The sequence below is a fragment of the Beta vulgaris genome, chromosome 5 (genome assembly GCF_026745355.1).
Source record: "Beta vulgaris subsp. vulgaris cultivar EL10 chromosome 5, EL10.2, whole genome shotgun sequence".
Classification (NCBI taxonomy): domain Eukaryota; kingdom Viridiplantae; phylum Streptophyta; class Magnoliopsida; order Caryophyllales; family Amaranthaceae; genus Beta; species Beta vulgaris.
This window is the reverse complement of record NC_079206.1, coordinates 66241199-66253965: the sequence shown is the minus strand read 5'-3', so window position 1 is coordinate 66253965 and position 12767 is coordinate 66241199. Positions and strand designations below refer to the sequence as shown.

Sequence of the window (12767 nt, the reverse complement as noted above, 5' to 3'; positions counted from 1 at the left end):
GTTGAAAATCAAATCATATTTCATATCATGTCGCATTATATCACTATATATGTACTGTATTTGGCAAATGGCATATCATTTATGAATGACCAAGAAAATGTCCAATCTAGCTACGTAGTACGTACTGTAAACTGTTAAACCAACGCATGAATCTTACCATTTCCTCGTCTTAATCAAACTTTTATATACAGTAAATCTTATAACATGTTCCCCGTTTTTCTTAAATCTGTTTTAAGTGACGGATCCAGAAATAATACTAAGTGATGTCAAAAACATTTGATAAATTTTACTTAGGATCAAGTGGTCAAATTTATTTTTTTTTTAAATAGAAAAATCAAAATTTGTAAAAAAGAATTTTATATTTTCATTGTCAAGTGGAGTCAAAGGACCCACTTGGCCTAATATGGCTCCGCCACTGCCTGTTTCCTCATGTTTTGATCGGAGAGAATTGTCTTATTGGACATGTTTCAAAGGGTTAAAGTAAAACGTTCTACTACTAAGACATTTAAAAGCACATTTTTTTTCTTTTTTATCGGACAGAGTTTTCTTTCTTTTTGCAGCTAAAAAACAAGCATTGGACAGGTTATTCTCAAGTCTCAACTAAGTATAGCTTAAAAAATTAGCTAAACCAGTTTCTTTTGCAGTGTACTCCATCTATCAAAATAAGGCTTTATTATTTTGGACTTATTTTCAGTTTAATTTATTTCAATTCAATTTAATTTCTCTCAAATTAGTTCTATCCATATTATGCCCGTTCAAAAAAACGGAGCGTAAGATTAGAAACAAAACATTACTAGAGGTGGAAAACGGGACCCATTCTTTATCTTTACTCAAGTTCACTTATCCAAACTTCCACCTTTAAAAATTAAACCCATTTTTGTGGCATTATTTATGCTTTGTTCACCATGCGACACATAATTTCAACTTGAACTTTGGCCATCATTTTATTAAACCATATGATGCTGTTCTTAATAAATTAATATTCAGTTTTAGTTTTGAGAGGGGAATTCGGCTCAAAAGTTAGTATTGTTAGTTTAATTGTTTTGCCCTCTAAAATAATCTTGGTGATAAGTTTAGGTTTTATATTTGCTCACAAGAAGAGGACTTGGAACCTCAAAGGGCATTACTAGCATTCTTGATGGGCTTAAAATAAACCCACCGAAGCATTACTCATTAGTATACGAAGATTTTGAAAGGTACTAAGCTATATATATTGAATTCCACATGTACATTGTGATTAAGTGAGTTAGGCCCTACTTTTGGGCACAATTTCAATTAAGTTATGTTCCGTTCAACTACTCTCATAGTTTCATTTCAATTTAACTCATTTTAGTTCAGTTTAAAGTTCAGAAGAACAGGGCTTTGGTGACTCGATCTAACATTTGGAAAACGAGTCATGGTAATGGAATATAATTTTGTTAATTAGTCTCAAGTAAAGTATAAGATCTCAAAGGCGTTATTGCTTCTTTGTCCCCAACATATCATAATAATTAATAAATGAATAAGGGCCTGTTATCCCCAACTTATTTTCAGTTCAGTTTAATTCAGTTCAGTTCAATTCAATTCAGATCAGATCAGATCAGATCAGTTCAGTTCAGACCAGTTCAGTTCAGTTCAGCTCTTGACAATACTTTTACTCTCACATATCACTATAATGTTACCAATAAGTTCATGTACATTCTAACAAAAAGGTAAGTTCCAACGCTAATAAGTTTATATAAGTAGAATTTGACTGAAAAGGATATACATAAATAAATTGATGAAATGGACTTATGAACCAAATACCAACTAAGTTGCAAAAATCTTACTACCTCATTTCTTTTTAATCTACATACTTTTCCTTTTAACTAATTTCTTTTTTAATTAATCTAGACACTTTCACATCATCTAAAAATGGTAACATTTTCCATCTTATTATCCACCTCTTCGACCCATCTCTACATCCATATATTTTCTCTCATAAAAAATTTACTTTTAATTTTGTACTTTTCAAAAGAAAAACTTTCACCATTTTGCCTTTCTCCTTTTTACATTTGGGGTATTGTCTTAATTATCCCCCATAACATAATATGTAGATTTTTTTTAGAAATGAAGTAATACCAAGGCTATATTGTTCACGACTGAATTGAAATGAACTTAATTGAATTAAACTTGATTGAATTAAACATGTGCGAAAAAAATTGTTGAACTGCGATAAAATGAACTGTATCAAATAGAAGTTGTCCTCAAAAGAACAGGGCTTTATTCTTCACGACTGAATTGAATTAAACGTGATTGAAATAAATTTGTGCGGAAAAAGTAGTTTTTTTTTTGTTAACAAGGCATAGCATAGCATTAATAAGATAAGTTAGGGCTTAAAACACCCATTACAATCCGAAATAAGTTTGTCGTTACATAAATTAGGGGGTAGGGTTAAGTTCCTCAATACATTCAATTCACTATCACTAGTACGACAGTTTTTAGCAAGATTATTCGCTACTTGATTCTCCTCCCGTCTCACGAACACGAACCAGACATCCCTGAACACTTGTTTGTACTCCCTACAAACACTCAAAACATGGGCGAAAAAAGTAGTTGAACTGCGCTAAATTGAACTGTACCGAATCGGAGTTGTCCTCAAAAGAACAGGGCTTTAGCCTTGTGCATAAACAAAGCAAAAATAAAGCAAAGCAAAGAAGCTTTTACAATCGTGGCAGGTTATTACTTTCTCATATTAAATGAGCATACATGTCTTGCATGGTGGGGCACGCCGATGGCTCACTAAATAAGACGCAAAAAGACAGCTCTTTTTTTGTGTAATCAAACACTTAATTGGCTACTGAATTACTGATACAGCTAAATCTATCTCAACAAAATCTGCTTTAATCAGGAATCTCATACAACAAATCTGCCAGAAATTAAAATAAATTTCTTTGGCTTTCTTAGCAGACAAATTATTTAATACCACAATTTGTTGATGGCTTTCATTGCTCGTGATAATTTTTATATGTGCAAAAAGATTATGCATATCAAAGTGATTAGAAAGCATCCATCTAGATAATTAATTATCAAAAAAAAAAAAAAACAGCATCCATCTAGACAGCTGAGTTTCCTTTAATGATAATAAAATAAAATAGAGAACTATCAAATAATTTTGTCAGTCCCAATGTACAATCTACATCTCAAATAATACTCCTTCGGTATTTTTAATTGTTGTATTCTGATTTGGGTAATATTCGCGTATGTTAATTAAGTTTTACAAATATATAAAAACAAATGATATAGATTTTTTCAATATAACATATATTTTCAAAATATTGATTAAGTTTTTGTAAATTTAATCTCTATTATATAAGGGAAGGGGGAGCTATGGTGTCCTCTTTTGAACTGACTATTTTGCCTCCCTTCCCTTTCTAAATTACAAAAGGAATCTCAAAACTAAAATCGGGACTCAAAAAAAACTACCGAAAATCAATTTACAACACTCACTCACAAATCACTTAAAAGAAGAAACTTTACAAATCACTCATATAATTAAGAAAATCATGTTATAAAAATCACGCAAATCACTCAAATTTAATCAGGAAACTTTATTAAAACTTAAAATTAACATACAAAGTAAAACTAATAGCCTAGAACGTCAATACATACAAAAACATTTACTTCAAAAATTTACTTACAAATCACTGTTCTCAAGAACCATTCACAATTACATACTCACAAAAGTTACCTATAAATACAAATTTGAGAAAAATATAAGATTTTGACGGCGATATCACACATTCATCCATCGGCAATTTGTGAACTTCGAAAAAGGTACATAATTCTTTTAACCTTCAAAATTATTTCACATTAATTGAAATAAACAATAGCAAATTAGTTGACTGTTACTCCCTCCGTCCCTTAATAGAGTGCCCATTTTTCCAATGCACGTTTGCCAATGCACGTTTTGTATCGTTAATATCTTTAATTTCATATTAGTAAAAATTATAAAAGTTTGATTTTCTTAATGTACGTAATGAGACGAATCAAACAAGACCCCACATGACTATGTTTTTTCTTATATATTAGAAATATTTTTTGAGGGCTTTCTTTACCTTTGAATAGTGTCCAAAAAAGAAATGGGCACTCTATTAAGGGACGGAGGGAGTATGTAGTTAAAAAAATGGAGATGACAACAATGAGTTCAAAAGGGCTTTTATACAATCAGACTTAAATTTAATTCATTTTCGTATAAAACAAATTTAGTTTTTTCTAAAAAAAATGCCAATATATAAATTTTTTCCCATAACTTTTGCAAAAAGTCCATGTTTAGAAATAAATTTTGAAAAGCAAAACAATATCAAACTTTTTGCGAACAATTTTAAAATCCATTTTCAGAAAAAAAAAACTAAATTAATTTGCGAAAAGTAACGATTTTTGTTTTTCTAAAAAAAAATCCAATATCAAATTTATGAAAAAAAATCAAAACTTCAATTCAAATATAATTCAAGCTCAAAGTGTTAAAATTTAGAAAAAGGACAAAAATTGAAATGATGAAAATTTTTAAATATAAATGTGCAAACACAAAATATAGAAGTTAGACAAGGAAAAAAAACTGAGGTGTATTTGTAGTGAAATCATAATTTAGAAGTTAGACAAGGAAAAAAATTATTTACTTTTTCATAGTGTTTCCTATATATAATGAAACTTTTACATATATTTGGACCTATCTCTTTCTATTATATAATAGCGATTAATTATCAAGGTAAAAAGGTTTATGTAAAATATCATTCAAGAATTAAAGTACAACATATCTCTATTATATAAGAGAAGGGGGGCTATAGTATCCCCGAATGAAGAGACTATTTTACCCTTTTTCCTTTCTAAATTACAAATCCAATTACAAACCAAAGGGAGATTCAAATAAAAATACTGGAAATAATATTATAACAATCATTCACAAGTCAACTTAAATCATAGAATTGCATAATTTACATTATACAAAACACTCAAATGATGAAACTTTACAAAAACCAAAAAATTAACTTACAAACTACAACCAATACACTACAACGTCAATACATACTCACAAAAATTTGACTTGAAATCCATGTGTCCACTTTCTTCACAATATATGAAGTAGTGTACTTAATTTAAAAATCAACTAAAAAATTATAATATTAGAAATCATAGATAAATTCAATAAAATTTCTATTTTGATCATAGAATTTTGACCTTGAAAAGAAAAAAAAAGAGACTGGTGAGAGACTTAAGTGACAGAGACTAAACCAATTAAATTTTGCAACTAAAAATAATTATACTTTGTATGTCTAATGTTCAAATTTTGACTTTTATATAAGTCGGAAAAAATCGAGTTTCTGTCTTGAAAAGAATTCAAGCACGCATCGCGTGCAAAAAATGCTAGTATTAGATAATTAAAGATATGCAATTATGCATGAATCATGATACTAATATTTCAAAGATAATAGCAATACCACTTTAATCTACACTCCTAATTGAAAAGACACAATATTTCAAAGATAATAAAATGGGGGACATATTTAAATTGAATCTCACCAACTTAACATTATATGTCAAACCATTTAGGGTAGAGAAATAAGAGAAATCTCCAAATGTGATAGTCCCTACTCCCTAGTGGTCTCAATTATTATCTTGTGAGTTGTGATTCGATGAATCTAACTGGTTTTTAAACTATTCGAGTTCAAGTTAAAATTTTCATAAGTCGTATATAGCTATTTTCGACTCAAAAAGTTGACAAGCAAATATGAATTTTTTTTGCTCTTATATACGATATAAAATTTAAATGGAAATTAATACTGAGAATGTGCACTAGACTAATGCCTATACAGTAGCTCTAAAATGTACCAAAAATTTAAAGTTGAATAGGAAAAATTAGAATGTCAAAATAGCTCGAGACTCAGCTCAAGCTCGAATGCAAATATTATGAGATGTTATGCCTAGGGGTGTTCATGGGTGGTTAACCGCTCCTGAAACAATACTTCGATTCGCTCTTCTTGTGAACCGTAACCGTTTAGACGGTTAATGCCTAAGCAGTTAACCACTTCTTCGCTACGGTTTTTTGGTTAACCATTAACTGTTATTTAATTGTTTCACAATAATAAAATAGAGAAAAAAATATTTCGGTTAACCGTTCACTCAAAAACCATAACCGTAACCGTTTAACTATTAATTTTATCGGTTCGGTAACCGTACTGTTGAGACTTTTTTTTATCGATACAGTTAACACCCATTTTGACCAGTTTCGATATTTCAGTACGATTTTTCGATTTCGTTTTTTTTGGGATAGCCCCAAGCTCAAGTCGAAGGGTTACTTAGCCTTTGAGGTCGCTAATGGCCTAACACCACTAGTTGTGATGGGTCATAAGTTAATTAAGAAAGAGCACATAGCAATTCATAGCTTATAATTGAAGAGAACGACACCATAAATGCATGTAGACACTTAAGAATTGTGCTTTTATAAGAAAATTTATTGTTTTAGCCTTTAGGCTATTTTTTGTCGCATAAAAGTGTGTTCTCTTGTGGCCAAGAATATAATGAGGACATTGATTCTTTGCAGACACTATCCCAAAGGAGATACCTCAAGTTACAAAGAAACAAACCTGTAGTTATGTCAAATTGACAAATTTCCAACCATATTACATGTGAGTAAAAAAAAGAAGGAACAAATTCTAAACAAAAAGAACTAGAGAATCTAACTACCTAATTTTGAACAACTAATTACTACAACATCTCAAAAAATTCTGGTAAATCATCAGATCTCGTCAAAAGATTATACCAGAAGAAATCCATATCGTCGCTATGAACCTTTGGATCCGATTCTCGCATAGGCTCCGGCATCAAAACATCCGGCGAAATGCAATGTAGATCGTCGGTAGACTTAGTAGTATCTTCAACAGATAATACTTCCATCCAGAAATCATCATTAATTTCAGGGAAATCACCTATGTATCCATCCTTTTCTCCCACATTTTCCTTGCTGCAATTGTCATTTTCGCTAGCACTAGTACTAGTGATTGTAGACACTTCACTAGTGCATGGTTGTGGAGAAACAGGGTCGCATAGTGAACTTGTAGGGTCGTTATCATCGTCATTATTATTGTTATCGTTATTGTTATTGTCGTTCTCGAGATTATCCATGCACTTCATGTGCTTCCTTGGTGGGGCCTCCTCATGAATGCCTCCCTTTTTCGTTGTCCTCGATTTTCGAGCTCGTTTCTTGGTGGGTACCACGGTAGTATCGGTGGTGGCAATGTCGGAGCCTGTTTGATCTGGCTCAATTTGCTTAGGAAGCCTCTTCTTCAAATGAGTGTGCCATACATTCTTAATCTCGTTGTCTGTTCTTCCTGGTAACTTTGCTGCAATCGCGGACCACCTATAGATTTTCCAAGAGATTTTGGTGATGATTAGAATCATTACTCAAGCAATTGACAAAAAAAAATTGTAGCAATTAAAGTGATGACATAAGTACATAGCCAAACTATATAATTTCAGCTCCTTGTTATTAAACTATAGTGTTACAATAATTTTAGTCAAGTTGCAATGTTGCAACTATGCATTCTGAAATTGTAAAACTTATTTAATGTATAGACAGGGACCAGAACAGTCGTAAATCGTGATCGATTTGTACCAATAAAATCAGTACAGAAACAAAATCACTGATCTTGTGATCCCTACAAATTTTGTAGGAGTAAATTTTATAGCAAAAAAACCATCAAATTTATATTTATATTGCCTTTTTTTTTGTCTCTCTTAATGAGTGTCAACCCTACTCCAAAAATTGTTGGACTTTATTGAATATGAAATCACTCATCACAATAAAATGATATATATATTGATTTTTCAATTTATTAGTATTTGTTAATAGATTATTGATGCTATGAAATAAAATTCGCCGGGATTGGAACTTCCTATAAAATTAGGTCATATACGTTCAACCAAACGAGCACTAATTCTTGATTAGTATACATCAAAGAAAACTTTATTAACACAAACAGTGTTACCTGGACTCATATACCCATGTCTGGCACGGGTACGTGTCCAAGTGTCTGACTCGGCTATTCTATGAAAAATTTCAATGATCTTGGGCCAAAATAAAGTGTCCAAGTGCCCGTGACGTAGACACGGGTATCTGAGGTGAGTTGAAGAGTCCATGTAACTAAGAACACAAATTTGGGAGATTTGTATTCCTAGAATAGGTGTAATTGGCTAAATTCTACTCCCTCCCTTTCTTAGTCTAATCTATACATTTTTTTTTTGGTCTATTTCTTTTTAGCTACACACTGTTGTTTTTTCTATTCTTGGTAACATGTCTCACTACTTTCTCCAAATTTTCCATCAATGTCATCTATTTTTTTAATATTTTAACCCGTTTTTAGTTTCTTTTCCCCCTTTCAGTTTCTCTCTCTCATATTTTTGTACTTCCTCCTCGATTTTCTGCCAAAATAAAGTGAATAAACTATGAAGAAACCAAAAAAAGTACTTCCTCCGTTTTTTTTAGATGTTACACTTTCTATTTTAGGAAGTTTTAAATTAGATGTTACACTTTTATTTTGGGTAATAACTTCTCTCTATCTCTCTCCTATCACATGTTCACATGGGACCCTTTTGTTTTTCATCCTCTCTATCTCTCTCCTCTCCAAAAATCACCTAGGAGTCCGTGATTTGAAAAGTGTAACATCTAATAAAAAACGGAGGAAGTATATAGTTTGAAACTAACAAGAGAGAATAAAACCAGCATAAAGTGAAAATTTACCAAATTACCCATTTTTCACTAGTTCATTACAGAAGTGTTCCTATCTAGCCATAATAGTAGCAATGGAATCCCACAAATAGAAGTATGTGCTCTGATTTAACAATTATAGAGGTCAGAGCCACCTCAGGAATCTTGTAAGCAGCCCACATGATTTTACTATTTTAAGTGCAAATGGATATGCGACAAATTTTGATGTTAGGCCCACTTCTTCGTGAATCATGAGGGAAGGCTTAAATAAAAGTATACGTAATATTATTAAAGCTTATATTATGTATAATACTCTCTTTTTCAGTTATGATGCAAGCGTGACAAACTGACAACTATATTTATATCAGTATATCTCTAAAAGATGAGTTTTTGAGATACGTATAACAAATTAACAATCATACTATTAAGAGTCTGTTCTTCCCAACTTATTTTCAGTTCGGTTCAACTTAGCTTAACTCTTGACAGTATTTTTATACTCACATATCACTATTCATTTCAGTTCAGCTGTTTTATGCCGAAGAGAACATACCCTAATACTTTAAATTATTTAGGATTTAGGACGTGTTCGATGTAAGCTTTTGAGATTCTCTTTAAGTATAAAAAGAAATTGAACGTAATTAAATTAATATACTTGAACATAGTACTTCTTACTGAGGTAAATTAAGAAAATTACTATCTCTGTTTTATATTATTTGCAACTATTAGACATTAAATAGTTATTTATTAGTAGTGTAGGTCAATTGGCTTCAACAGTGAAAAGTTAAGAGTTTTTATATGGACTAATTGGCGCATACCTATATTGACAATGACAAAGGAAGAGGACCAAAAATCTACACTAAAAAAAAAAGCACATAAGATACTATGCACTTTCTCCTCAAATAATTGACTTTTATTTTTCAACGTACTCCTTTTAACTAAATTACATTTTAAATTAGTATGTTATTATAAACTTAACAAAATAAAATACTATAGTATATATTAAGATAAATCAAGAGCTAATTAAGTCACATTAATTACTTTAATATTTATATTATGAAATATTACAGTAAGAGATTAATAAATTTGACAAAAAAAAATAAACAATGGAGCTCTTTAATTTAGTCATACTTTACCAAGAAAATTACAACAAAAAATGTACTTTAAATTTAAGTTTAGTTGTTTATATTTAAGTAAACCATGAAAAATATATTTTTACAAAAAAAAAATGAGATCATATTATTTCTTCTTCCACAACTAATTTTTAACTTAGAAATTGGCTCAAAAAAAAAAAAAAAAAGATGCATGAATTTCATGATAACATACCTATTTCCAAGCATTTCATGCAACTTAATAATAGTTTCTTCTTCTTCTTGAGTAAAGTTTCCTCTTTTAATATCAGGTCTCAAATAATTTGTCCATCTCAACCTGCAACTCTTCCCACATCTTAATAAACCTAAAATCAAACACATTTATAACCCAAAAATGTCAAAAATTTTCCACAAAAAACTAGTTATATAATTATAAACCTCCGTTTTTTATTATTTGCAACGATTAGACATTTCCGCTCTCTACTTTATGTCAAATCGTTGCACATAATAAAAAAACGGATGTAGTATAATAACTCCACAAAAATAAGAAAAAAAATCCTAATTTTTTTCAGGAAAATTAAATAATAATAATATTTATATAAAACATAATTAAAATATAATTACCAGCTTGTTTAGGAAGTGCACGCCAATTACTATGACCATTAATTTGAATGTAATTAATCAAGAGTTGATCTTCTTCAGGAGTCCATGGACCTTTCTTCAACCCCATCTTCTCACAACATGGAGCTCTTCCCATTTTCTCTCTCCTCCTTTTAATTTTTTTTTTCTTTGAGAAAGAAATTATATATGAATCAAATATTTGTGATTATTTTTTGGGTTTAGAGCAATTTTTTTTGTGAGTTTTTCTTTCTCTCTCTAAACTTCTTAGTTGATACTCACTAGTACACAAATGTTCAGGGAATTTAATTTAGTTTGGGTGTAATATATATATACATATTATATATAATAGTATGTGTACTTGATGGTTGATAATGACCCACAAAGTCCAACATAGAAAAGAGAAAAATTGAATAAAAATATGAAAAAAGTTAGAAACACAATCCTTGAGGATTGTCAATGATTGCATTTCCATATGCATGAATATGGAGATCATATTGTACACACATTTTAGTTTAAAATTGTTTTGTTAATGGTTATTTTAGCTTAATAGGTGAGGTTAGGGGGTGTAATTTGGTTGATACATAGTTTGGGGGTAAAAAGAGAGGTTTGGGATGAATAGAGAGGTTTGACTGATCTAAACTTTTAATGGAAGTGTTTAGCTGAGAGAAAATTGAAAGAGAGGTTTGAGTCCAAAAGTACGTCTAATTTTTAAAAAGTTATTACTAGGAGTTTTTTGAAAGAAAGGTTTGTGAATTTAGTTGTGTAATTACTATTATATCGTAAAGTTGGTCAAATTTATTACTAATTTTTACCTAAAAATCCTCACTAGTAAATTATTTTAGTATCCTTATTGGTCATTTCATCTAATAACGTATCAATCAGCTAACATTTATATACCAAACACTTTCACACAAACCGCTAGTAAAATAAGCTAACCGCTAACAGCTAATGCAAACAACTAACTACCAACAGCTAACCTCTAATTACCAAACATGGCCAAAGTATAGATAGGGAAATAAATTTCGATTTTGGATATGCTTCTCTTATATTTCCTAAGTTTTTAAATGTTATTTCTTGTTTTTCCATTGAAATGTTCAATAAATTTAATTTTATATATAGTAATCTTAATTGTCTAATTTGTCTTGTGTTGGACAAGGTGAAAGATTTATATCACTAATAAAAAAAACAAGAGAAAATACGAGAAAAAGTATGAGGAGTTTGTCTTGTAGAAGACCGCCTATTTTTTAATTTAAATTAGGCAATGGTAAATTTAATTTTAAAAGAAAACTAGCTCAATAATAACTAAGTTTATTTCATTAGGTGACTAGTTTAATCCATTTAGTTACTAGGTCTATTTTTATATTAAAATTAGACTGTCTCTTTTAATAATTTTTGAAAGTATGAGAGAAGTTCTTAAAGTAAGAAATTTGTTCAAATAATAGTGGATTTCTTTGATTTATTCTCACATCCTTTATAGGAAAAATGTTAAAGGGAATACTAATTGATTTATTAGCATAAAAAGTCTTGATTTAATTTAGCAGCTTCCTTTGAGATTTTTTTAAAAATTGTATCATTATGTAATGGCGCAAAGAATGTTTAGAATGTTTGCAATGCGTGGATAAACATCCCATTTCCCATTTCAATTTAGGAAGGTTTCGTTTACTTTATTTTCAATCCTTATCAGAAAAATTAAGTTAGATAAAGTGTAATATTGTCTAATAAGTTCAAATAAGTTTACTTCATAAAACATAAGGTCTGACACTCTAACAAAATGAGTTATATTAAGTGCACATAACATCTAATAAGGACTAATAAGTTCAGATAAATTTATTTACATAAGTTTAATTAAGTTTACCTAAGTTCATATATGCAAAAATAAGTTGAATTCAACAGGCTCTTAACTTGAAGTCAATTAATCAAAAGATCTAAACATAATTTTATCCAATACGAGGCCAAACAACTCGAATTTGTTCAATTTAACTTTGCTATACTTTGTAATAACATTACTTTTCTCATGAATATATTGATGACATGAATAATCCCAATTATCACATATTTTATCAAAATAATCTCAACTTTGAACTATTATTCTTTTAAAATATTCACAATTTTAGGATAGTATAAGAAAATTAACAATTTAGATTAATTTAAAAAATTCCTCCGAGAAATTAGAATTATTCTAAAATAATTTAAAGTTTAGATTATATTGAAAAAATAGATGAAATTAAATTATTTATATCGATTTTTTCGTTCTTTTAATCATGATCATGAATAGATTTCAATCTCAATTCTCAACGCTTATACCAGAAGTATATTATGGAGTTCTAGAATTACAT

General features: G+C 29.7%; 1 protein-coding gene across 1 annotated transcript; it reads right to left on the bottom strand.

Annotated features, from left to right (window-relative positions):
- Positions 1–6435: 6435 nt before the first annotated feature.
- Positions 6436–10745, bottom strand: LOC104894704 (transcription factor MYB14). Its single transcript, XM_010680994.4, has 3 exons — positions 10435–10745; positions 10046–10175; positions 6436–7375 (listed from the first exon to the last, which is right to left on the bottom strand). Exons 1-3 carry the CDS (start codon positions 10565–10567, stop codon positions 6724–6726), a joined length of 915 nt encoding a protein of 304 aa, XP_010679296.1. The 5' UTR covers positions 10568–10745; the 3' UTR covers positions 6436–6723.
- Between the last annotated feature and the right edge of the window lie 2022 nt (positions 10746–12767).

Coding starts and splice junctions, on each gene's coding strand:
- LOC104894704 (XM_010680994.4), bottom strand. CDS start 10,567: ATGGGAAGAGCTCCATGTTGTGAGAAGATGGGGTTGAAGAAAGGTCCA. Junction 10,176..10,434: donor TGCACTTCCTAAACAAGCTG/GTAATTATATTT, acceptor GTTTGATTTTAG/GTTTATTAAGATGTGGGAAG. Junction 7,376..10,045: donor CATGAAATGCTTGGAAATAG/GTATGTTATCAT, acceptor GAAAATCTATAG/GTGGTCCGCGATTGCAGCAA.